At 44.3% G+C, this 26,060-nt stretch overlaps 2 protein-coding genes across 3 annotated transcripts in view; one reads left to right on the forward strand and one right to left on the reverse strand.

The window, feature by feature from the left end:
• LOC136933706 (homeobox protein MSH-D-like) overlaps positions 1-26,060 on the reverse strand; it is a 300,351-nt gene that overhangs the window by 146,144 nt on the left and 128,147 nt on the right. The gene's annotated exons all lie outside the window — the stretch shown is intronic.
• On the forward strand, positions 340-24,228 carry rbm27 (RNA binding motif protein 27). 2 transcript variants are annotated; one of them, XM_067228870.1, is made up of 22 exons: positions 340-641; positions 1,545-1,663; positions 1,888-2,015; positions 2,884-2,963; positions 3,261-3,490; positions 3,914-4,228; positions 5,167-5,388; positions 5,898-6,071; positions 6,688-6,837; positions 6,979-7,117; positions 7,262-7,415; positions 7,816-8,010; positions 8,204-8,314; positions 10,246-10,362; positions 14,695-14,769; positions 15,005-15,208; positions 15,586-15,690; positions 16,628-16,816; positions 17,336-17,419; positions 21,314-21,433; positions 22,006-22,430; positions 22,473-24,228. In XM_067228870.1, exons 1-21 carry the CDS (start codon positions 583-585, stop codon positions 22,093-22,095), a joined length of 3,060 nt encoding a protein of 1,019 aa, XP_067084971.1. In that variant the 5' UTR covers positions 340-582; the 3' UTR covers positions 22,096-22,430; positions 22,473-24,228. The 2 variants fall into 2 exon arrangements, with proteins under 2 accessions (XP_067084971.1, XP_067084972.1); XM_067228871.1 differs by lacking the exon at positions 5,898-6,071.

Here is a 26,060-nt window from a genome sequence, read left to right on the forward strand (position 1 = left end):
GCATTTGTACTTTTGCATTAAATGTTTTGCTTCATGTAATATAAACATTACGTTGCACTCATATTGCCGAAAATTACAAACCAAATTCTAACCTAAAATGATAGGGGCTTTTGAAATAAAGCTCCGCCCATGGCTGGAACATTGTATATGCCCTAAGGGAACCAAAAGTTGAAAATACGTCAAAAATATATGGAATCAACATGACATTACATTTTACTTTAGGGAACACTAATACTTTGACATAATCAATATAATAAATACGTATTCTTCCTTGAATCTTCCTACCATTCCTTTCTCATACATTTGCTTAAGCTATAACTCCTCTGGGAAGTTGTAATATATATTTTTTGCGTTTAATAAAAAAATATCTTAATTTTCTACGTCTTAAAAAACTACGAGGATTTTGTGTTGCGACACTTCTAGTTTTGTTACCATGCCTTGCACCTAACGTAAAGCAATTCGTCCGACCTGCAAGTGACTAGCTAGAGTGAAGGCCTAAAGATTAAAATTGATAGACGATGAGAGTAGGAGTATTACAACGCACTTTCAATTAGTTGACAGTATAGTAAAGTCATTTTCAGGATGATCATAGACAATGTGGAAGCTCTCAAGTCTTGGCTGGCAAAACTCCTGGAGCCAATGTAAGTGATGAATTGAAATGTCATTTAGCTAACTAGCTTGTCCAGTCAATAGCTAGCTCTGAAGCTAGGGTCGCTACCAAGACTGCACGAGTTAGCGCCACTATGGCCGTTAGCTTGCTATGTGGCAAAATAAATAAACGTTGTTTGTCGCTAACGCGAATTATGTCTTGGTATTTTGTCAAAATAGACCGCAACGACTCGTTAAACACATTGATCTAATTAGACTAGCTAAACCTTCTGTAAGTCTGGATATTGTTGTTCTTGTGGTGCCTTGCAGTGCAACCAAATAGCTAGCTAAGGGGCTAGGCTACCTATTTTGGCTAGCTGCATATATACGCTTAGGTGTCCGCTGCTCCCCCCACACGCACACACACATACAAGCGCAGAAGTGGCTGGCTTGCAAACGTTAGAGCTAGCTGTTTGCTCATTATGTTTACTGTAACTGAGAGATTGTAGTTATTGGCAAGCAGGCTAGAGTAACATTAACAGCTGTTTACACAAGCCAAGGTTGGGTGCGTTTATGGCAATGACGAGACTCGCTAGCTGGTTTGCTAACTATGCCGTACCCGTCATTGTATTGGTAACGTTAGCTACTTAACTTCTAGCTAGTGCTTACTAACTTCGTTATACTTCACGATAGGTTGGGAATTCGCGACTTAACTTGGTTGACGTTCTCATTGGGGAGATGTATGAGCTTGCTAGCAAGTTAGCTAATGTCACGATGTAACTCGGGGCGCCATACCTAGCTACCTTGTATTAGAGGCTCACACATTATGCCATGCTTTAAATGGAACGTTATTGCACGTTATACTAAAGATATAAATAGTAATTGTTGATTGTTAAATGTCGAGAAGAGTCAAATACAGGCCAGAGGAAGGTTGACATCCTGTGTTGTGTTCGCAGATGCGATGCTGACCCGTCTGCTCTAGCCAACTACGTTGTTGCATTAGTCAAGAAAGACAAGCCAGAGAAGGAGCTGAAAGCACTTTGTGCCGATCAACTAGACGTGTTCTTACAAAAAGGTTGGTAACACGACTTGCGCGCACACACACTTAATTAGTTGAACGAGCTACCATACCCGTTAGCTTCTCATCAATTTAACAATGTTAGTTGAAATCACCATGTTAAAATGGAAGACATTCTTGAAGCAAAGCCCACCCATGACCCCCCCCTCACTGTCAGTGCAGTCTAATGTATTCGAGCGTGTTCTACAGTGTGGTTAACTCTGTCCTCGCCTCTGTTCCAGAGACCACTGGGTTTGTAGATAAGCTCTTTGAATGTCTAACTACCAAAAACTACCTGGGGAACCTTACGATGAAGGAGCCTGCTAAGGAAGAGGTTAAGCCGGCTGTGGTCAAGGCAGAGGTGCCCGAGGTAAGGATCACACACAAAGACTGAGGTTTGAATCCCTATCCTGAGTGTGTGGGTGTCTGGCCTGACTATACACAGATAGACAGAGGTTGGATGGTGTGTGTGGTTTCGCTGGCTATACCAGACCAGTCACGCATGTATCAATACAGGCAAACAAGGGAAACATGTTATTGACTAAGTATATTGTTAAATTAGTTTTATGGAGTTGCTATTGACAGTGAACTGTTCAAAAGCCTTCTAAAGCCTGGTTTATGATTCAATGTCAAACGCATCTGCGTAGTGTCCGCGGACGCTGCATAGAGCCGCACAGCAAGGCCGCACAGGCTGCATGCACCAGCTAAAATATCTTGAAGCGCGTAGGTACACGGACGCAGACTTACAAATGCTAATTGGTTCGATGGGAGAGAGGGAGGGGTTACACAAAGTAGGGATTTCCAGCAAAATTTGAAATGCATCTCTTCGTCCATGTTCGCATCTGCCGAACAAACACATTGTGTTCTCCCTTATGTACTCGAGACATAAGCCTCATTGCCTCTTATGTACTGTTTCTAATTAACTTGAAACAAATACGTTCTTCCAACTCATTGTCCATCTCCTCATACAATTTTACTGGTTCTCTCAAGCGTGTCATACCAGAACGTTTTTTTTGCGTCTTCCCCGATATAGCTTGTAGATAGCTATATCGGGGAAGATGCAAAAAGTAATATTTTGTTTTACAAAACCACAGTAATTTCTTCTGTGAGGTTTTCCTGTGCTACAAGCATACAAACAACAAGGCTGCACAGCTATAAACTCCACACACCCGCACATGACATTAAGAATGCAGACCCGCAGAAGCATAAACCAGGCTTAACTGTTGTTGTACCTCCAGGTGGACCATGCAGAGGAGGAAAGGGACACCCGCAGGAGGAGAAGTCCTCTAAGGAACCGCTCTGACTTCAACGAGTCCAGGTGAGGCTGGGAAGTGGGAGGGGGGGCCGTGTTGCTATTCTCTTGGTCTCTGTTGACGTCTCTCTCTGTTGACTGCTGTAACTTTCTCCTGGGAGGGGAGGTGGGGAGCTGACTGAATAGACTTGTGTCCCACATTGGCCTACCATATACATCCTTCCAGCGCACACATGAAAACAAGAAGATGGTGTATTACAGTGTACTTTGGTGTGCTTGTTGCTATCAACACTTCCCTCAGCGTTTCAACCAATACGAATGCGAGTGTCGGCTAACTGAGCTTCTGATTGGCTGCTCCCCCAGGGGCAGGGAGGACCGCAGGCGAGAGGAGCGCAAGCGGCGCGAGGTGGAGCGCCACGGGAAGACCGGAGGAGGAGGAGGTGGGGGGGAGTCCCACCGGGAACGCCACGACAGAAGGAGGGGCAGCCCTCGGGGGCGGAGCTACAGCCCTCGGGGGCGGAGCTACAGCCGCAGCAGGAGCCGGAGTGGGAGCAGAGGGAAGAGCCGCGACACGGAGCACAACAGAGGGAGAGGTGAGAGAAAGAGAGACACAGAGATTTTAAAGAAGTTTAAGCTCTAGGAAGCAGAGGAGTGATACAAAAGGGTGACACGATCGGACGGATGGATGAATCTTGATAGAAAAGGAGGAATATATTCTTGAGGGAGGAGGGTGAGAGCAGCACAGCAGAGGGACAGGTGAGACGCAGGAGAAGTGGCGGAGCAGCGTTAGCTATGTGGTTGATGTGGGAGGCACGCAACAGGGGGGTGGACCGGCAATGCATCATCCCAACCTGTCAACCGCAAGGTGAAAACGTTGTTGTCTCTTATATGGAATCTTTGTTGTATTTCTGTCTGAAATACGCTTTGGAATGAAAGATTATGCTATAGCTGAACTTTGTTCTGTGTGTGTGTGTGTGTGTGTGTGTGTGTGTGCGTGTGCGTGCCTGCCCCAACAGATTACAGGTCAAAGTTCGAGGTGGAGAGGAAGGACCCTGACAGCTACAGCAACTCCTCTGGGTCCCTCGGCCCCGCCCCCCAGCAGCCCCCTCTCCACCCGCCCCCCCTCCTCCCCCTGCCCACGCCACAGCACCCCTTCCCCCCCTCTGTCTCTGGGGGCCCCCCCGCCCCCCCCAGCAATGTTGCCGTGGCGGCTCCCGCTCACCTGCCCGACAGCACCACGGAGAGCTGGTCCAGTTACTACAGCAACCACCGTGAGGCCAAGTCCTTTGCCAAGAGCCCCTCCCTGAAGCAGCGTTGCCGTGACTACGACGGTGAGAAGCCCCTTGGTTGGCTCTGGGGCCACACTATGTCAAAGGAGGGGGAGAGGCCAGTTGGGGCGGAGGAGTGGGAGGTGGAATACTACAGAGGTATAGATAGAAGGTGAACCTGGGTCTCTAATGGAGATACGTGTGTTGCTGTTGCGATAATGATGAAGGCTTTGCTACTCTTCTAAGTACTCCCTGGGTGAGTGTGGCTAAGACCCAGGCCTAACAGAGCCCCTGGGGGGAGGGAGACAGCAGGGAATTACAGCAGAGACAGGAGGAGAGGGGTAGGGTTAGATAAAGCAGGGAGAAAGAGGAGGGTAGAGATACCAGACTAGAGTGGAGATACAGCAGGGAGAGAGTGGGGGGAAGGATAAGGGAGAGATGAGGGAGAGAGACCAGAGTGGAGATACCCTCTCTCCCTGCTGTAAGGGGAGAGAAACCAGTGTGGAGATACAGCAGGAAGGGTAGAGGAGAGAGATCAGATCAGAGTGGAAATACAGCAGGGAGGGTAGGGTAAGGGAGAGAGACCAGAGTGGAGATACAGCAGGGAGAGAGAGAGGAGAGGAGGGTAAGGGAGAGAGACCAGAGTGGAGATACTGCAGAATAGAGTGCAGCTGAAGCAGTATGGGTGCTGGAGCTGTTTAACTAAAACTCTTCTTTTTATTTATTTTTTAATATATATATATATTTCCTCCTCTGTCTCTAACTCCACATCCTGCTCTACCTCTTTCTCTTGTTTCAAACCCTGTCTCCTTTCCCGTCCCTTTCTGTCTCATTGCCACTCTCACCCCCCCCCCTCTCTTCATTCTGTCAACTCTTTCCCTCCTCTCTCTCTCTCTCTCTCTCTCCCTCCTCCCCATTTCTCAACCTCTTCCTCCTCCCTGTCTCTTTCCCTCCTCCCTTTCTCTCTCCCCGCCCCCCCCCCCCCCCCTTCTCTCTAACAGAGAAAGGGTTCTGCGTGCGTGGTGACCTCTGCCCCTACGACCATGGCAACGACCCCCTCATCGTGGATGACGTCTCCCTCCCTGCCATGATCCCGTTCCCCCCTCCTCCGGTGATGCCCCCCGCCCGCCTGCCCATGCCTCCCAGGACGGAGCCCCCCCCCAGCCTCAGGATGCCCCCCCCTCACGGACAGCCCCCCCCTCCAGGCATCTTCCCCATGGCCGGTGAGTGTGACCCAAAATCGGACTAAGTCTGTCTGTTTAGGCCTTGTCTAGACTACTCTACAGTCTAGGCTACTCTCTCTGGTCTAATGTAATCTTCTCTATTCTGCTCTACTCTACTTCAATCTATACACTTTGCTCTATACTCTACACACATTAAAACACATCAAAGTAACAAAACAACAGCAACAACAACACAACAAAACAACGATAATACATGGTCCTCAAGAACATCTATAGCAGCCATCTTAGGATCTTATGATTATCTTATGATAACAGCCATCATAAATTTCATCACAGTGCAGGCAATGCAATTGCATTGTTGCAATTGTTGTTGCAACTGTGTTTTAGAAAAAAAAGTACTGATCAGCTACTGATCCAACATCAAAAAGTCGACCCAAATGAACACTTTGAAGGCTGTTTTCTGACTTCCCCTCAAGCTGCAGTGTCTGCTGTGTAGCTCGTGGGGGCAGTAGTGTGCTGGTTTGAGCCTGAACTTGTGTCTCCTGTAGGACCCCCTCTCATCCCTGTCAGTGGCTTAGACCCACCCAGCCAATCAGGGAGCAGTTCCTCCTCTTCTCTTCTGGGGCCGCCTGGCGTGGGACCGCCCCCTCCTCTTCCTCCTGCTCCTCCCTCCTCCTCCTCCTCTGTCACTCCTCTGCACCCCCAGTACTCCCAGTCGGAATGTAAGCGGCGGCCATGTTGGTTTCTGTCTTCCTCCGTACCGCCTCGTTTCACCCTCCCCTCACTCGTTTCACCTTTTTGTTTTCCTACCTTGTGATGTGCGTGTCGTTTCATTCCCCATTGAAAGGAGAGGAGTCCAAGCCAGTTTGTCTGGTCATCGCTCTGTTACTTTTGTGTCTGGTCCAGGGTTTGTTTTGGTTCTAGTGTTGTCTGCTTGGCCAATTTAGCTCGTTCTGTAGGCTGCAGTGACATTTTCTGTCCATTTGGGGGCGCTGTTTGTAAACAAGTGAACTGCTCCTAATATTAATGTGTTTGATTAGTTGGTTATGTATTTCTGCTGATTACAGAGATTAATTGACAGTGAATGTTGCTTTATTTTGGATGGCAGGGCTTATTGAGTTTTCCTCCATGTTGTAATACACACATGTAGAAGTACATGTTAGAGCATGTTAGAGAAGTACACGCATGTTGGAGATTGCCCACACATTACAGACCACAGCTGTTTAAATCATCCACAAACAGACTTCTAGCGACATGTAGAGGATCAATCTCTCAACTGTGTATGTTTGTGCCCTGTGTATGTCTGTGTGTGTGTCCTGCGTGTATGTGCGTGTCCAGATAAGTACGACCCTGAGGGCTACAACCCCGAGTCTCCAGGCCTGACAGCGGGGCCAGGCCGGCCTCAGTACCGCCACTTCATCCCCCGGGTCCAGAGCCAGCGCTCCAACCTCATAGGACTCACCTCCGGAGAGGGACAGGGCTCCAGAGGTACACACACACCTGTCTCACAGACAAACACCGGTTAGAATGTGCGTGTGTGTGTGTTAGAATGTCACACACCTATTAAAACTGTAAGCACACTTACAGAAACACCTGTTATTGTGTGTGTGTGTGTGCGTGCGTGTGTAGCGGCTAATATAGTGATCCAGACAGAGCCGGCGGTCGCATGTGTGCCCAGCAGCGTGCCTCGCTACGCAGAGCAGGACAGCAGGAAGAGGCCACTGACCGCCACCGAGGGCCCCCCACCCAAGAAGCCCTGGATGGACAAGTAGGAGCACTCACACACGCACATACAAGCAGACACACTCACACACATACATGCAGACACACTCACACCAACAGGCAGACACACACACGCAAAGACACACACGTACATACAGACCCGTGTAAACGTGTGTGTCTGTAACTCCAGGCCCAACTTCAACAGCCAGCATAAGCCCAGCTTCCCTAAGAAGAACCACTACATGAACACCAAGCTGGAGGTGAGAAAGGTTCCCCGGGAGCTTAATAACATCACCAAACTCAACGAGCACTTCAGCAGGTTCGGCACCATCGTCAACATCCAGGTACGCCGTCTTTCCATGTTCTCCATGTTCTCCATGTTCTCCATGTTCTTCATGTTCTTCATGTAACCATGTCCAGGAAGACCTACTGAGAGCATTCCTCTTACTGAGGGACGCTCTCCACCGGGATGTTTGTGTCTATGTGATCTTGTTAAACTTTCCTTGTGGGGACCAAATGTACTCACAAGAACCGTGAAACATGAAAAACTTAAACTTGTGGGGCCTTTTTGCTGGGCCCAATAACTTCAAATGCTTTTTTTCAGGGGGTTTTAGGGTTAGAATTAGTGTTGGGGTTAGAATTGCATTTAGGGTTAGGGGTTAGTTGGTAGAGATGACTACATTTAGAATGGGAATGAATGGTCAGACCCCACTAGGATAGAAAAACCAAGGTGTTTGTGTACAGGTGGTGTTTGAAGGGGACCCCGAGGCAGCTCTGATCCAGTACACGGTCAATGAGGAGGCGCGGCGGGCCATCTCCAGCACCGAGGCCGTGCTCAACAACCGCTTCATCAGGGTGTACTGGCACCACGAGCCCAGCGGACAGACGGATCAGGGCCAGGGGCCCAACATGGGCCCACAGCACTTGAGCCATCACAAGGTCAGCCACAAACAATCAGCAAAAACCAAACTCTGAACACACGTGTGATCGTGCAGTTTACACACACATTATTACAAACTACACATGCATGTAAGAACACAAACTACACATGTAAACACACAAACTACATGCATGTAAACACACAAACCCCACAGGCATTGTCCAGCCGTGTGTAACGGGACTGTGCTCCTAGGTGATAAAGCAGCACAGTCCAGGAGCATACGTTCTGAACAAGACTCTCCCTAAACACGTACCGGCCAGCCCCAAGATGGACCCCCTCCACCCTCCCATCACCCCCCTGGCTGTAAGTCCTGTCTGTCTCTCCTACCTACAGTGTGGGTTTTGTGACTGAAATTTGTATTTTGGGACTGGAGTGTGTGTTCTGTCTGGTGTGTGTTGTCACCCTAGTGAGAGAGTGTGTTGGGACTGGAGTAGTGTTGCACGGTATACCGGTACTGGTACCGTACTGCGGTACTGGCTTTTTAGAAACAGTACGATACTGACATGAAGAATAAAACAATTTAATAGTACTTTTATGCGCTGAAACGCAGTTGAAACTCAGCGATAAAAGCTGTAGGCTACTGTGTCTTCAAGAAAAGCGCACCTGCGTGTGATGTCACGCCTGTGCTCTGCTACATGTGGCCTGTGTTAGGAGAATTCAGTTCCCCCTTTTGCGCGAAACCATGAAGTTTTCTCCTGTTGAGCTGTATGTGATTTATACCATTGCGTGTGTTAGCTTATAGTACTTCCCATCAGCATTAGGTACATTTGTTGTTGCTTGTTAGTTCATTTTCAATCAAATACAGGCTTTAAGGTATGGAATGTTTTTTAGAATGTTTGTTGTTAAAAATCTTTTGTTGCTGGCACAAATAATCTATAGTCTATTGCACTGTACAATAAGCAGGCTAGTCTGTGTTATTTCAGCTACTCATCTCAGTTACACACTAAGGTTTACTCCTGAGAAGCGCACCTAGACAAGTAGTTTAATTAATAATTCTACTGTATAACAAGTTTAATCTTTACAACAGTCTCTTACACTGAGAGTACAGGGGGAACAGGGGTCGAACCTGGTCGAACCATTTTATTTATGCTTACATTTCTATACACATTGTAAAAAATTCCAATTGAAAGTAAAAGACTAAACCATTGTCAAATACTCAATTTCAATTAAATCATTAGTATTGTTTTAGTAACGAGTACCGCAATACTAGGGAAAAAAATTGTGTCTGTAGATTAAATAGATTTGTAGATTGTAGATTTGGTAGGTCTACAATTTACGCATTTTAACGGTCGTAATGGTTTGACAAGTTGTCTCCCTTGTCATGTTAATTGCGGCAACATTGCCCTTTTTGGGGACAAAAAAACGCAAAAAATCTATTTACGCTGCTGAAACAACACACCTCTGCTGCTTTACGCTATACTTTTTGCGACATAACTCCTCTTTTCGACGATCGCCTGATCTGGGATGCACAGTCTAAGCTTATTGAGGTCTAGCTTGAATTAGCGTTGCCTGTTAGTGGAACGGAACGTTAGACTTAAGCCTCAAGCCGTTCGACTAAGTTGAAGTTTACCCAAGTGAGACTTATTCGTGTTAGCGCGACTTGCGTTAGCGACGTTGATGGAACACCCCCCAGCTCTTTATGTCTAAGCATGTTTTGTGACAACAAATCTATCAAAGCAGCAACCAGAACATGGCTCGTTGGTCTCGTGGTATGATTCTCGCTTAGGGTGCAGGGAGCCTTTGTCTAAGCATGTTTTGTTACAACAAATCAATCAATCGAAGCAAAAAAAATTGTAGGGAGTCAGGTGGCTGAGCGGTGAGGGAGTCGGGCTAGTAATCTGAAGGTTGCCAGTTCGATTCCCGGCCGAGTCAAATGACGTTGTGTCCTTGGGCAAGGCACTTCACCTTACTTGCCTCGGGGGGAATGTCCCTGTACTTACTGTAAGTCGCTCTGGATAAGAGCGTCTGCTAAAATGACTAAAATGTAAAATTTAAATACTACACTTGGTATCAGTATTCAAGTCCAAATTTTGGTATCGTGACAACACTCAACTGGAGTGTGTGTTCTGTGTAGTGTGTGTGTGTGTTGTCACCCTGCTGAGTATGTGTGTGTGTGTGTGTGTGTGTGTGTTATGACTGAGCGTGCGTTCTGTCTGGTGTTTGTGTTGTTACACTGGTAAGAGTGTGTTCTGTCTAGAGTGAGTGTGGGTTGTAACCAGTGTATGTGTGTCCAGGCTGTGTCTGTGAGCCAGAAGGGTCCGTATGTGGCGTCCCTGCACAAGGCCAGCTCTAAGACCCTGGGGAAGACCGCCAAGGCTCTGGAGGCCCAGGAGGTCCTCAAGAAGAAGCAGGTGAGAGTGTGTGCGTGTGTGTGTGGGGGGGGTGTTAGTGTGTTGCTGTTGGTGTGTGTGTAAATGTTTGTGGGTGTTAATGTGTATGTTTGTATATATCAATTTCTGTGTGTGTGTATATTGATGTTTGTGTTTGAGTTTTAATTAGGGTTAGCTGCTGAAATCTGGGGTCAGTATGGTCTCTCTTAATGCCTCTGGTGCTTCCAAACAACGCTACAGGCAGCAGAAGCATCACCTTGTGTGCCTTGGCTAGTTTACCTTCCACCTGCTCTGATAGCGGCAGCTAGCTACCGTTAGCTAGAAGCTGTCAAAAACATGGTTAAAATGCTTAAAGTGCTTGAAGTACTTGAATTTGACTTTTTGAAATCTAAGTCCTGGAAAACCCTTGAACAGTCATATTAATGACGAAGTACTAAAAGTGCTTGATTTATTTAAAGACAATATATATGAATTTAATTAAGTAATTTTGTAATTTTAAAGTGTAAATTTTTTTGCTATAAAATAGAGCCAGACCAATAAAGGATTTTTAAGGCCGATACCGATACAAATCTTTGGCGATTTTTAAAATCTGATATTCCGATATATCGGCCGATAGAAAATAGAAAAAAATTCAAAATCCATAAACACGAAAAAACAACAACAAACTGATTTCCCTAACATTAGTTATTTGTAGTTTACATGTAGTCATTTTTAGCAGACACTCTTATCCAGAGCGACTTACAGTAAGTACAGGGACATTCCCCCAAGGCAAGTAGGGTGAAGTACCTTGCCCAAGGACCCAACGTCATTTGACACAATCGAACCGGCAACCTTCTGATTAATAGCCCGATTCCCTAACCGCTCAGCCATCTGACTCCTGTGATTATTTCCTCACTAAAATAATGTGATAATGCAGTTTAAAAATAAACTTGTTTGTTTTATTGTCACAACAGAACAGAGGAACATCAAAATATATAGTAATAAAAAAACAAGAAAAAAAAACCCATTTGTATTCATTTATCGGCCATTATAAATGCAGATACCGATAGTTTGGAAAATGCCTATCGGCCGATATATCGGTCGGGCTCTACTATAAAACAATAAATAGTGTTTTCTCTCAAAATTAACACCTCTGCCCATCCCCCCTCCTGCTAATTTAATTAAAGCACCATCCGTTTTTTCTTCCATTCTTTGGTTTGCGTTATAGCATATGATCATGCTCTCAATTCATTTAAGTGTTTTTTCAAGCACGATAAGAGCCAAAGTAGAAATCAATTAGGTTCTGAAGAAGCTTTGTCTGAAGCGGCATTCTTTGCACACACACCCACTCACACACACTGAGAGAAAAGCCGCTTCTTCTCAGACAGTGCGCGCCAGTACCGTATTGATTAGAAATCAGAAAACAGAACAGAAAATAGTCAAATAAATAAAAAATGGCCAGTATCCTTGTAAGCACAGTCTTAAAGGTCCCATGGCATGAAAATGTCACTTTGAGATTATTTAACATTAATATGAGTTCCCATAGCCTGCCTTTGGTCCCCAGTGGCTAGAAATTTGATGAGTATAAACCAAGCCCTGCCCAGAGAATTTGGCCCGCCAATGAGAAATTAGCTCTGACCGTGCGAGCGCAATATTGTTTTTTCTTCGAGAGACATCATGGCTTGCAAACGACTGACGCATGGCAGTTAGCCCCGCTTCTCTCCTCCTCATAGCATTTAAAGCTACAGACACAGAAATGGCACGTCCTAAGGAAAGCTCATTGTGGGACTGCTCGTAGTGGGGCCGGTCTGAATCAAAGTCCAGGGCCTATTTTTACTCCCAGTCCGTCCCTGCCGCCCCGCAACATTAAGCCCCCCCAGCACCCCCCTGATAAAATATGTTCCCGTGGCTATGTCTCGGCCGCTAGCAGCCCGTCTCCTGAAATGATCGGCCGGTCAACGTCCGTTGTCATCCTGGGGAGAACATGATCCGATGAACTGATCTGTGCAGCTCTTTGGTGATTAACCGCTGGCTCTAATGTCTCCACAGCATTTTAATATATGATATAATTCTTTTTGGAAGATAAATGTTGGTCTCACAGATCAAAACTAATGTAAAGGAAATTGTAAAATGCTCATACATGCAAAGAAAACTGAATACACAAAAGTGCTAAGGTTTGACATACAAATGGGCAATAAAGTAAACAATTTAATCAATATTAAATAAAGGTATAAAGGAAGAAAACTAAAAGCAGCAGTAGTGATGACATTCATTATGGCGGGATATTCTAATTTCCAAATAAAAATCTAAGAAAAGTTGACATATTCTGATACTTTTTATATATTTTTTGTCCTCTAACAATATATAACAAGTGTCTAAAGCAAGGCAGGTTGATGTTGCACATTTAATGAGATATTTCCTAATTATCACAATTTAATCATAAAAAAGTATTGTATTTGGGTCTAGATTAATCTGGCAAAATTTCATCCTGATGAAATAAAAGGTTTTCCTTTACTTATTGGGGTCACCCTACTTGCGTCGGGGGAGAATGTCCTTGTACTTACTGTAAGTCACTCTGGATAAGAGTGTCTGCTAAAAGACTAAATGTAATGTAAATGTATTCCCGGGTGGTCCTACTGCCATCTAATTCAGGTAAACCATTCAAGTATTTGTATAGTATTGTGCTGGGTTAGACTGGTATTTGTGAACATCTATGGGAATTATTGGCCCTTAATTTTGAAATAATTTATCTTTGAAAAGTGCGTGAAATGTATCATTACAAAAGAGTGGCAACCCTGGTGTGTGTATTAATGTGGGTTTTAATGTGTGTGCAGGGCTTGACTTTTTTGACAATTTGTCACATATGCTCCCGAAATTTTGTCTGTGCGACCTCAAAATATATTTGGGAGCATTTGTGTGAGTGCAAAGAATCGTTATGGTGCGACCTGTTTTAATTTATTTTCAAATCGCTAATAAAGCAGGACAAAGTTATTCCTTCTCAGCGTGAGAAATGTATGGTGTTGTGTGGGAAATGCTTGAGTCTCATGGCAAATGCTTGAGACTTGAGTCCTGAATTAAACTTAATCTTTACATCCTAAACTTTAATGCTGATTTTAGGCGTCACTAATATTAGCCGTCAGTAGGGCTGAATGATTTAGGAAAATAAGCTCATTGCGATTTATTTGACTAATATTGCGAATTAATATGCAAAAAAAAATTAAGCTCTTTCTCTTCTATATTATTCAACAAAGACGAGTAATAAATAACTATAGTATGACCAACACAATATTAGATAGATAATAATAATAAACTGTTCTTTCCTGTAGGCCAGGCCTATATGTTATGATGAAATTAGGTGATGCATGACTTGAATTACATATTTATTTAGGCGTAACTACTTCAATCACAGTAGTATATTGACTTAATTATTAAAGTTCCAGCCTTGTACACATAATAATTATCATGACAACATAAAGCACGAACAAATAAGCCTGCTGTAAACATGAGACAGTAACAAATCACACAAACTAATGTGCAGATTGCAGAAATATAAAAACAAATCTTTGGCTTTACCACACACAGTATTTTGAGTCACTGTAATACACATGACATGTGGATTGCATGTCTTTAAATAAAAAAGGAATTAATAAAAGATATATACTATTGATCTCCAGTCAGCAACATAACACACAAACATGGAGTTAGGCTTTGAAACATTTCTGTCCTGTCGGGTGTTATTTGGCATATTTGACACACTGGTGTTTGGCATTTTAGCCATGGAACTATCGTACATGGCTTTGTGCGGAATTAGGTTGGTGGTGTTGCCCTGTGAGGTAGCAACGTTAGCCTGGCAGGTTTTGCACAATACTTGACACTGCGCAGCATGTTATTTTTTAAAGCCAAAATATTCCCACACAGCTGACTTACTGTGCCTCTTTGACACTAAAGTGTCTGTAGTGTCAGGTTCTGTCAAGCCCAAGACCATCATATAGGTCAAGGTACAGTGTAGCGTGCCAAATTGATCCTTTGTCTGCAAACTGCTTTACTCTCTCGTGTCACGTGACCAAAGTCAAATCGCAACCTTTGCCTTAAAAGAATCTTGTTGTCACATTGCGATATTATCGCAAATGCAATTAATCGTTCAGCCCTAGCCATCAGTCACTCCTTGTCACTGTGCTCCATTGTCACTTGACAAGGAGCTAGAACATAACAATCCTAGAACATAACAAATTTAGTTGTGGTGCTCCTTAATATTCAGTGGGTGCTCCAACATTTTTGCTGGTGCTCCTAACATTTGAAAGTTGGGAGCACCAGTGCCACTAAGTAAAAAAGTTTATTTCAAGCCCTGGGTTAATGTGTGTGTGTGTGTTCCAGGAGACTCTGAAGCTGCAGCAGGACATGAGGAAGAAGAAGCAGGAGATGCTGGAGAAGCAGATAGAGTGGCAGAAGGTGAGAGAGACTCTTTAACGCACACACACACATGCACACAGGGTTAATCTGTGTATCTCTCTCTTAACTGCTCTCTCTACTCGGAATAACAGAAACACTGTTGTTTATCCTTTCATCCCTCCCTCTTTTCCTGCCCTCTTCTCTCCTCACCCGTCCTCTCTGCCTTTCCTACCCTCCTCTACTCTCCTCACCCCTCCTCTCTCTTCCTATCTCCTCATTTCCTCTCCTGCCCCAGGCTCTGATCAGTCGACTGGAGAGGAACAGGAGGATGAAGCCCGAGGAGAGAGCTAACATCATGAAGACTTTAAAAGATTTGACGGAGAAGATCTCTCAGCTGCAGAACGAGATGACCCCAGCCTCCCAGCCCTCGTCCTCCTCTGCCCCCACCCCCGCCTCTGTTGTTATTGTTCCCCCTGGACAGCCCAAGACCAAGACTGATGTGAGTCCCCAGACCAGAACCCACCCATGCCCATAACTTATCCATAGTAACCTATACCCCATAGTGTCTCCATAATAACCCACACCCCATAGTGTCTCCATAGTAACCTATACCCCATAGTGTCTCCATAATAACCCACACCCCATAGTGTCTTCATATTAACCCATACGCTGCCGTGTTCATAGTGTCTCCATAGTTACTCACACCCTAAAGTATCCATAGTAACCCAGACCTTGTTGTTATTTTTATTGGTTTGTCTGTGTGTGCGTGTGTTTATATATTTGTGTTCGTGTGTGTGTGTATATATATGTGTGCGTGCACGTGTGTGTATACATATATGTGTGTGTGTGTGTTTATACGTGCACGTGTGTATCCAGGCCCAGAAGGAGCTGCTCGATGCAGAGCTGGACTTCCATAAGAAGCTGAGCTCAGGAGAGGACACCAGCGACCTGAAAAGGAGGCTGGGGCTGCTGCAGGTGGAGGTAAGGGAGTGAGTGTGTTGTTGACACCATCCTTATCAACCCCTACTCTAAAGGACCCTGAATTATCTGCTATAAAATATGCAGTGATCCCAGCCCTGTCTGCCACACACCACACTAACCCAACACACACAGACCACTTCACACACACCACATAACACTGCAGCCACTTAGTCAAGCCCTGAGGAGATCCCACTAATCAACACACACCGAGCACACATGCACCGACACACACCGACCAGACTGATGCATCTGGGAGTATTAAAGATTGATCTGGTGTTCCTTGTAAGAAAATAAAGAGATGACAATTAGTGTGAGGGTGGGATATGGGGGGGGGTGAAGGGAGGCTATAGAAGGGGAGCACACGAGGGGAGAGAGAGAAGGAAGGCAGGTGGACAGAGAGAGGGAGGTAGAGAGAGAAGAGGAAAGGGAGAAAGAGAGGCGCAGAGTGAGATGGTAGATCACTCCTCTTCTGGTTTAGGTTTGGGACATTAAAGGCAAGGTCAGTAGTGTTGTTGAGATGCACTTTTTGTCATATTTGCTGAAATAAGCTTCACATCCTGATAGCAACTAATCGAGAGGTCTGACAGTAAAATGAAATCTGTGGGCGTTGCAGGACTGTAATAAACATGACCAATCATTAAGTTCTGACCAACCTTATTGATTGGACGGCATTCGGACCGAATGCAGTGATTGGATGGGCTACTTGTCTGTCTGGCTACAGCAGTAGTCAGGCAGCACATTCGTGTGTTTTGGGGGAATTGCTTTGATGGGATATTTTGGTTTTAATCCTTTTGAACTCAAGCAGAAATTGCTAGGTTGACGAAATTTACCGATCCTGCCTTTAACCCACAACCTTGATTTATTATCTTCACTTCCTGTTTGTCTTTCTTGATGCATATTCTCTCTTTCTACTTCTTTCTCTCTACTTTTCTCTCAGGCCACGAGGTTGGGTCTGATTCCGCCAGGGCGGGGCAAGGGGCCGGTGCCTCGGGGGCGTGGTAGAGGTCGTGGGCGGGGCCGGGGAAGGGGCGGGGCCAACCACATGGTGGTGGACCATCGTCCAAGGGCCCTGGCTATACTGGGGCTGACACAAGAGGAAAAGGAGGAAGTCAAGGCCCACTTCCTGGTAATATCCACTTCCTGGTAACACCTACTTCCTGGTACAATTCTAGTATCAACAAATGGAAGAAACATTGACTTCATTGCAATGTGAAAGTTCGCATTGCATGGGAAACAGCAGCAACTCGTCACCTGTAGAAAGAGAAGCCTCAATTACCTCAAAGCTAACAGCAGCTAACTGTCGCTTTTCAAAACAAAGTATAGGAAAAATTGTGAAACCAAGTTATCACACAATTCATAAAAAAAATCTCTCGTAATATTCTATGTGATGACAACCAGAGATGTTGACATAAATCCACTTACAGCCCAAATACAGCAGATCTTTCCATGCACCATTAATGCCTTCAGTGAGACAAAACTGGTCCAATATTGGTCCCCATGAGCAAAGCCAGAGGTGTTTCACCCTTAATGTATTTATCCTAGGAAAGACCCATTTCCTGGTGCGGCCCAGGAAACATAGACTGCTGGAGGTGTTGGAGCCTTGACACAGGCACATTACCTGCTCTGATTCTCTTTCCTGTCCTAGAAATTTGGCGAGGTGGAGGATCTGAGAGACCACGACACCACCAGTGTTGTCATGACGTTCAAGAGCAGGAGCGAAGCAGAGAATGTATGTTCTAGATGTATACACACACTCACTACGTTCAACTATCTGAACAACCCTCTTGAAGAAATTCAATCAAGCATTAGACGAAGCATTAGTGTTGCACGGTATACCGAAATTTCGGTAATTTTCGATTGTTCAAACGGTTCGGTATAAGAATTTACCAATGTTCGGTATTTAGGTTAAACAGGCTTCCAAAGTCTACTCTGGAACTACTTTGCCTACAGAGCCGATGCTGATTGTAAACCCACGGACATTACGAAGCCTATTTGTAGAGGAAGATTGGGGTTGGGAAGGGGTGCTGGTGATTTTTTTCTGGCATTTAACTCGAGACAAACATCATCTTGGCAGAATTCTTTGCGCACTTGTCCATTAATTGTATATAGCGGAACAAGTTATCCCTTACTTCTCAGCATGACAAATGGCTGAAATGCGTGAGTCTCACGGCCAATGTGTGAGACTTGAGAGCCCTGCTTGCCACGCACCTCAGTGCCAGACAATAAGATACAGTAAGGGAAATTGTTTTTTGGATCCCCTGATGATTGTGTATGTTTTCCCACTGACAAAGACATGATCAGTCTATTATTTTAATGGTAGGTTTATTTGAACAGTAAGAGACAGAATAACAACAAAAAATCCAGAAAAATGCATGTCAAAATTGTTATAAATTGATTTGCATTTTAATGAGTGAAATAAGTATTTGACCCCCTCTCAATCAGAAAGATTTCTGGCTCCCAGGTGTCTTTTTATACAGGTAATGAGCTGAGATTAGGAGCACACTCTTACGGTGCGTGTCCACTGCAGCGACGCAAATCGCTTGCCATCGCTCGCCTTCCCACAGTTCACCACGCTCGGGGGCGTTTCAAACAGATTAATGTAAAATGTAGTTCTCTAAAGTCACTGTTGTAGTTGTCGTGGCCAAGTGTGCAGACTTGGGTTTACGTACTCGCAACATCGATCAAAATACAACTTGTATACAAAATACAAAACTGTTTAATAGACATAAACCTTGACATGTGTAAAAAACGTTTTATTATATTACTCAAAGTCTGCTAATCTGTCGATACGATAGGGAGTTCCAGCCGGGCTAGCTAGCTACTGTAGTTAACACAGAACGAAGTTACGTAATGTGACTAGACTGAATTTGAAAGTACAAGCACCAACAACTTTGGCAACCTTGCGCCATGCATCGTTTTTTTATTAACATCTCTGTACGAATACAGAGATGTGTCGTACAACACCGGGTAAGCAGCTACACAAGCAATTATTTTCTCCTCCATTCTGAAACTGAGAGCTAGAAATGTTTACCATGGTTGCTACGTTACGAGAAACAGGAAAACAATCCGATTGGCCATCGCTAGCGAAAATCGCTCCTCATTTTCATCAAGTTGAGAAAATCTCAACTCGAATCGCTTGAATCGCGTCACTACCCACAATGCACCACGCACGATTCGCCTGGCTCCATTGAAAATGGAGCCAGGCGCCAATCGCCAATCGCGTCGCTGCAGTGGACACGCACCGTTAAAGGGATGCTCCTAATCTCAGTTTGTTACCTGTATAAAAGACACCTGTCCACAGAAGTGATCAATCAGATTCCAAACGCTCCACCATGGCCAAGACCAAAGAGCTGTCCAAGGATGTCAGGGACAAGATTGTAGACCTACACAAGGCTGGAATTGGCTACAAGACCATCGCCAAGCAGCTGGTGAGAAGGTGACAACAGAAGAAACACAAAAGAACTGTCAATCTCCCTCGGTCTGAGGCTCCATCCAAGATCTCTCCTTGTAGAGTTGCAATGATCATGAGACCGGTGAGGAATAGGGCTGAACGATTTAGGAAAATAAGCTAATTGCGATTTATTTGACTAATATTGCGATTTAATATGCGATTATTATATGATTTATGATTATTATATGATTTATGATTTATTTAACAGTGATCCTGTTGGGTGGTATTTGGCTTATTTGACACACTGGTGTTCAGCATTTTAGCCATGTAACTATCGCACATGGCTTTGTGGTGCAGAGTTATGTTGGTGGTATTGCCCTGTGAGGTAGCAACGTTAGCCAGGCAGGTTTTGCACAATACTTGACACTGCGCAGCATCTTTTTTAAAGGCAAAATATCCCACACAACTGACTTACATGAACCTCTTTAACACTCAAGTGTCTGTAGTGTCAGGTTCTGTCGAGCCTGAGGCCATCGTACAGGTCAAGGTAAAGTATAGCGTGCCAGGTTGATCCTTTTCTCTGAAAACTGCTTTATGCTTGCGTGTCACGTGACCAAAGTGAAATCGCAGCCTTTGCGGTCACAAAATCTTGTTTTGTCAAATCGCGATATTATCGCAAATGCAATTAATTGTTAAGCCTTAGAGAGGAATCAGCCCAGAACTACACGGGAGGATCTTGTCAATGATCTCAAGGTAGTTGGGACAATGGTCACCAAGAAAACAATTGGTGACGCACTACGCCGTGAAGGACTGAAATCCTGCAGCGCCCGCAAGGTCCCCCTGCCCAAGAAAGCACATGTACAGGCCCATCTGAAGTTTGCCAATGAACATCTGAATGATTCAGAGGAGAACTGGGGCAAAGTGTTGGTGGTCAGATGAGACCAAAATCGAGCTCTCTGGCATCCACTCAAATCGCCATGTTTGGAGGAGGAGGATACTGCCTATGACCCCAAGAACACCATCCCCACTGTCAAACACGGAGGTGGAAACATTATGCTTTGGGGGTGTTTTTATGCTAAGGACACAGGACAACTTCATCGCATCAAAGGGACAATGGCCATGTACCGTCAAATCTTAGGTGAGAACCTCCTTCCCTCAGCCAGGGCATTGAAAATGGGTCGTGGATTGGGTATTCCAGCATGGCAATGTCCCAAACCACACGGCCAAGGCAACAAAGGAGTGGCTCAAGAAGAAGCACATTAAGGTCCTGGAGTGGTCTCCAGACCTTAATCCCATTGAAAATCTGTGGAGGGAGCTGAAGATTCGAGTTGCCAAACGTCAGCCTCGAACCCTTAATGACTTGGAGAAGATCTGCAAAGAGGAGTGGGACAAAATCCCTGGTTGCCAACTACAAGAAATGTCTGACCTCTGTGATTACCAACAAGGGTTTTGCCACCAAGTACTAAGTCATGTTTTGCAGAGGGCTCAAATACTTATTTCACTCATAAAAATGCTAATCAAGTGATAAAAATGTTGACATGAGTTTTTCTGGATTTTGTTGTTGTTATTCTGTCTCTCTGTTCAAATAAACCTACCATTAAAATTATAAACTGATCATTTCTTGGTCAGTGAGAAAACTACAGTTATTTGGGGGCCTAATTTTGGTGCTTTTTAAAACAGTCACTGTTTTAAAAAGCTAAATAGCATAGTAGGGCTACGAGCTAGCTACATGTCAAGTAGCTCTTGTCAGAACGGCCATAGACACACTCCCATTGTAAAATGTAGCAAACATAGCATTGCCCATAGTTAACATAATGCCCCAGGAAAAAAAAAACTTGGGTTGCTGGATTAATGTTAAAGTGGAAATGTCCTGTTTGTAGAATCATTGTCGTTTTGGCTGTTAATTTGAAAATGTGATCAACCCTTGTGGACTGTCTGTAATCTATTCGGTATTGAGTATCAAATCAGTATTGTTTCGGTGTCGTAATACTAAACTTGGTATTGGTATCAAAGTCAAAATGTTGATATCGTGACAACACTAGCAAGCATGCACACACTAACACCCCCACACAACTATGCACCCAGACACCTCTTGTCCAGACTGATTCACCTGACAATATTAAAGGTTGATCTGGTGTTTGTTGTAAAACATTGGAGATGATAAGTAATGGTAGAGATAGAGAGGGAGAATCTTTCATAATCATGATTTTACCTTGTCTCCTGGGGTCACAGGCGGCAAACCAGGGGGCAAAATTCAAAGGTCGCGTGCTACAGATTTCCTGGTTCAAGCCCAAGACGCCCTCCGCATCCACCGAGCCAGAGGAGGAGGAGTCTAAGGAGGAAGTCAACACGGTAGCCCATCCCTCATAACTGACAGACTCACACACAACAACTTTGACGCGTTTTTTGTATTTATTCTGACACCTTCAGTTTCGCCAATGCTCAAATCCGGACCAAACAGTACAATTGAATTAAATATTTGCTTGTATTGACAGACTGCGATAGCCTACTATTGTTGAAGAAAGGGTTTTAGTCTGCCTCTTCACTAATGGAAGTTTAATTGAGTTCTGGTTGTATTATCAATCTGCAGATTTGAGAGAGTTTACATAGCCCAATACATAAAATGACAAATTTCAGTGCAGTGGTTTGTGCAACTTCTAATGCAAAAACCATAAAATTTGCGACCATGCAGTTCGTCAAAGATAAAGTAAGCAAACAGCGCTTGATTGGCCATGACTGACATAAACGTAGCCAACCAAGAGAAGCTGGAATGTCCAACGTCACGGGGATGTTTTTAACTCCTCCCCGACTGCAAGCGGCAACTTTCGCCGGTCGTTTCATGCAGCCGCAGTTGATGTCGAACGCACCTAACGTTTCACCTGGTAGACTGCATCTCACATTACTTCCTGTTCCTTGCCCCACAGGAGGAAGTGAGCCCCTACCTGTTGGCGGAAGAGGAGGAGGAAGACGAGGATGAGGATGACGAGTACGAGAGTCGCTCCTGGAGACGATGAAGACGCATTGTCCCTCTCTCCCTCCTGTGAAAGACAGTTGGTTTTCTACGAGGCAGATTTATTTTGATTAATTAACTTTTCATTTGTCTCCCAAGACCAGTTTTCAGTATTTCGAGACTGAGGAATTAAGGACTCTAATATGAGAACGCAAAGTCTTTACTTTATTATTATCAATAATAATTATAATATGTGTGTGTGTGAACACGCGTGAGACGAGAAGACTGTTTTGTATCTCTTAAAAAATCGGAATAATTATTCAAATCTCACTTTTGCTGAGATCTTACTGCAGAGTGCTAATCCCAAACAGTCGTGTTTGTATGGTGGGTGTCATTGAGGTCACTAGAAACAGTCGTGTTTGTATGGTGGGTGTCATTGAGGTCACTAGACTTTATCAGTAATGCACAACATTTGTGACTACTGTGAATAGGTATTTTTATACATATTTAAAAAGATTTCTTTCCCCATCCCCTATTGGTTTGGTGAATTTGGTCTGTAATTGGGAGGCTTGTGATTCTTGTACGGAATTTTCGTGTTGGTTCTGATCCATAGCCTTGCTCCAGAGAACAACAATTACAAAATGGCTGCTTCAGCAGTCGCTATTGGCCTGCCTCTCACTAAACTAATGAGATAGAAACTCATGTTGGATTCAGAGAGATGTTTGGACTGCCCATACTTCTCATTCTCTGGCAGTATTTTGTTTGTCAACTAAAGGTGTGGTGCCAGGTTATGTACTTATGATGGAGCAGACACGTTTTAGTTGAGTGTGTATCAGTTTATTGGAATTACGCAAGTCAAGCCCACCTTCCACGAGGACATCTGAGACCCAAGACATCTTTGGGACAAGGGTTTGGAGGTCATCAGTAGTTGTCAGACATGTTAGGAACTTGGGAGACTGGACAACGCTGTTTGAATGTAAACAGTTTTGTTTGATGTCATTTTGTTTTTTTGCCTTACATAATCAGCAGAAGGTTGTATTTTTACAAAAAGTTTGTGATTTTCATTTGTAAATTTTGTAAATGTTTGATATAGAAAATTACTATGTGGATACATCACTTTTTATTTTTGTTTAATTTGAACTCATTGGAGTGCATGTTAAAACTGTCAGGCGAAGAGAGGTACCCTATAGCTTTCAAATAAGAGTGTTTTGTAATCTGCTTATTTTCAAAGTAGGTGTGTTTAACCAACCCGTAAGACGTTGTTTCTCAGTGCAAGCAGCACGTTTCCACGCTGCTCCGTCCCTGTAGAGCAGCTGTGCTCTCACTAACCAACCCTGAGTCCAACCCCACAGTTTCACCTGGGAGATTCTCACTTGGGCTGTGGTCTCAACTGCTTCTGTGGGTACAACAAGTACCAGAGACCTTGTGAGATGTAGGTAGGAATGTTCTCCAGAGTATCATCAACTCGTGAACGTGTGTACTTGACAAGAGGGGGGGGGTGGTCTTATTTTGTATTATTAGTCTGTAAAATACTGTATTTGAACTTTACGAGAGTGAGGGAGGAAGGGAATGGCCTTCATGCCAACACTGACACCCCTGCTGTTATTATTATTAGAGTCCCACACACACAGTTGGTAACATCTCAAGATTAGAGCAATCTACTGTAGTCTGGATTGAGAATGTCCCCAATTTGGTGGTAAAGAACCCCCACCCCTTGCCTGTCATGATCTCTTCTGGTTGTCCCTCATGTCTCACAGATCTCGAGAGCTCTGTTATTGGATGGCTTCGGTACTCAACTGACCCAATGGTCACAGGAATTTCCCTCTAACATATTAAACCTTGTGTAACTACTACTGTGACACCATGGTAGTAAAATGTAAAAGATTTATTGGATAAGACATTTTTGGATTTGTTACTGTTTATATTTGCAGGATGTGGATGTATTTTTTGATTTATTCTGTTTGTAAAATGGATTTCTAACTCACTAGCATGTCTGCTTTTATCAATAAAGACAGAGGAATGGGGTTGTTTACAGGAGTAAAAGAGAGAAAAAAAATTATATTCAACTATTTTAATTGGGCAAAAGAGGAAAAAAAACTATTTAAAAAATATTACATTTGACCAAAACACAAAAGAAAAAAGTATTTGAATTTCAAACTTTGGGGAAGAAAAAGAGAGAAACCATTCCAAAAGATATGACCTTACAAACCTGTGTCGTCTTTTTTTTTTCCTTGCATGGGGTTTCTAACACTATTACTTGTAATTTATATTTTGATCCTTATTCCTTTGTGGAAATTAGAAACAGAATGTAAGACCAGTGTGGGATGCTTAAAACACAACACAAGAGGTGAACACTTCAAGTTTGAGTTCCTTTTTCATTATTCGCCAAAGTAGTGTTGGTTTGGTACTGGCCTGTTACTGTGCCCGTGTGGTGTCAGGTATTGAAGCACAGGCGTGCGTGCCACTGTTGTGGTCTCCTCGACCACGACAGTTTTTATCCGGCCCGAACCATACCAGGCCCGGTTCTTGCCCACTTTAGTAGGGGGGGCAATGAGACATTTTGCGGGGGCAAATATATATGAATATAAATTTTTCTTTTAGCAGTTTAAAGCTTCAATTTGGTGCAATCTGAAAAAAAACTAAAATAAATGTAGGAATGCAAATTAATTTAATTTAAATTGCAATAACTCTTTTCTCCATGTTTCGCTTAAAGTCCCAAAACTCAATTTAGGTATCTTAACACCAGATGTAAAAAGAGGCAGTTAACTGTCCAGACACTTCGCTGCACACCTCTCTTGCTGCTATCCTCGACTTTTATTCCACCAAACTAACCAACCAGCATTTAGTAAAAAGTATAATTTGTAATAATACATTTGTATGATTGGCTGAGCCGGAATAGACCAAATATAGTGGGGGAAAAAACAAAACGAAGGAAACTTCATTTTGGGAGGGGGGGCACAAGGAACATCTGGGGGGGGCAGTGCCCCTCTCAGCCCAGGCTTTAAAACCGGGCCGAACCAAACACTAATTTAACAAAGTGGATACCCCGGCCAAGTTTAATGTGGTTACATTGACTTTGACATATTCAAATGTGTTGAATAAAACATGCACATTCCTTACTTTAGGAAGTCAAGTGAAAAACACTCAGAGTCTATTTGGTTTAATGCAAGCACTGTTGTCTTCCCTGTGGGAGAGGACGTCAACCACCGGTTTCACCGGATCGTCATCCGCGCATCCCCTGTCGCCCGAGAGATGAGCACTTCACCTACGAGCGCGCGGCCACGGAAAAAAAGAAGGAAGGTAGGGGGTGAGACACGTGCACGCCGGACAGGGGCACAAGCAACAATCGGATGGGTCGTTCTTGAGTTGAAGGCCTATAAAACAATACGCAGCGGTCAAGGAGAAAAGCGAGCTGTCACATCTCGCTACAAACAAATCCATAAAACATGTCAGATGCAATCTTACACAGGACGAATGAACACGGATGACAACCCCGACAACATTCCACAGGAACGCCTGAATAATACATACTGTTATCGCGAAGAGAATGGGGAGCTGTTTGGTGTGACTGAGAAATGGACGAGGCAATAGGCCTATAGTTAATTCAAAGTAACATCTTGAACGGAATAAAACATGCTGTATTAAATCTTATAGTGTGCAGGCTGGTATAGGGAACTTGGAGAATTACTTTTCAAGGGTCGTCACTCATCCTTGCCTAAATGTAGAAGGCTAGTGTTCATCCTAAACGGAGGTGAGTGCTATAGGCCTACCTGGTTGGCTCGGCGACCCGCCACAGGTCGACAGGTGAGAAAAGACCTTGCCTGTTTCAATCTCTAATGAATAAGAACATGGCGGCGTGGTAATGGATGCCTGCCACCGCGCTGCTGAATTATTCAGTGTCTGGGGAACCGGAGATAGGTCCACCGGGATCATGTGGAAGCGCTGTGTCACCGGCCAGCCTGGCTCCTCTTTCGGCTGCAGCATGCACAGGGCAGCCGCTTGAAACGCAACGAGACTAGGTTTTTACCT

The sequence above is a fragment of the Osmerus mordax genome, chromosome 25 (genome assembly GCF_038355195.1).
Source record: "Osmerus mordax isolate fOsmMor3 chromosome 25, fOsmMor3.pri, whole genome shotgun sequence".
NCBI classification, from domain to species: Eukaryota; Metazoa; Chordata; class Actinopteri; order Osmeriformes; family Osmeridae; genus Osmerus; species Osmerus mordax.

What these genes read in the sequence shown, in the direction of transcription:
- rbm27 (XM_067228870.1), top strand. Translation starts at nt 583, where the DNA reads ATGATCATAGACAATGTGGAAGCTCTCAAGTCTTGGCTGGCAAAACTC. An exon ending in GGAGCACAACAGAGGGAGAG is followed by an intron (nt 3,491 to 3,913) that starts GTGAGAGAAAGA and finishes CTGCCCCAACAG; the next exon opens with ATTACAGGTCAAAGTTCGAG. An exon ending in CTCCCATCACCCCCCTGGCT is followed by an intron (nt 8,315 to 10,245) that starts GTAAGTCCTGTC and finishes ATGTGTGTCCAG; the next exon opens with GCTGTGTCTGTGAGCCAGAA.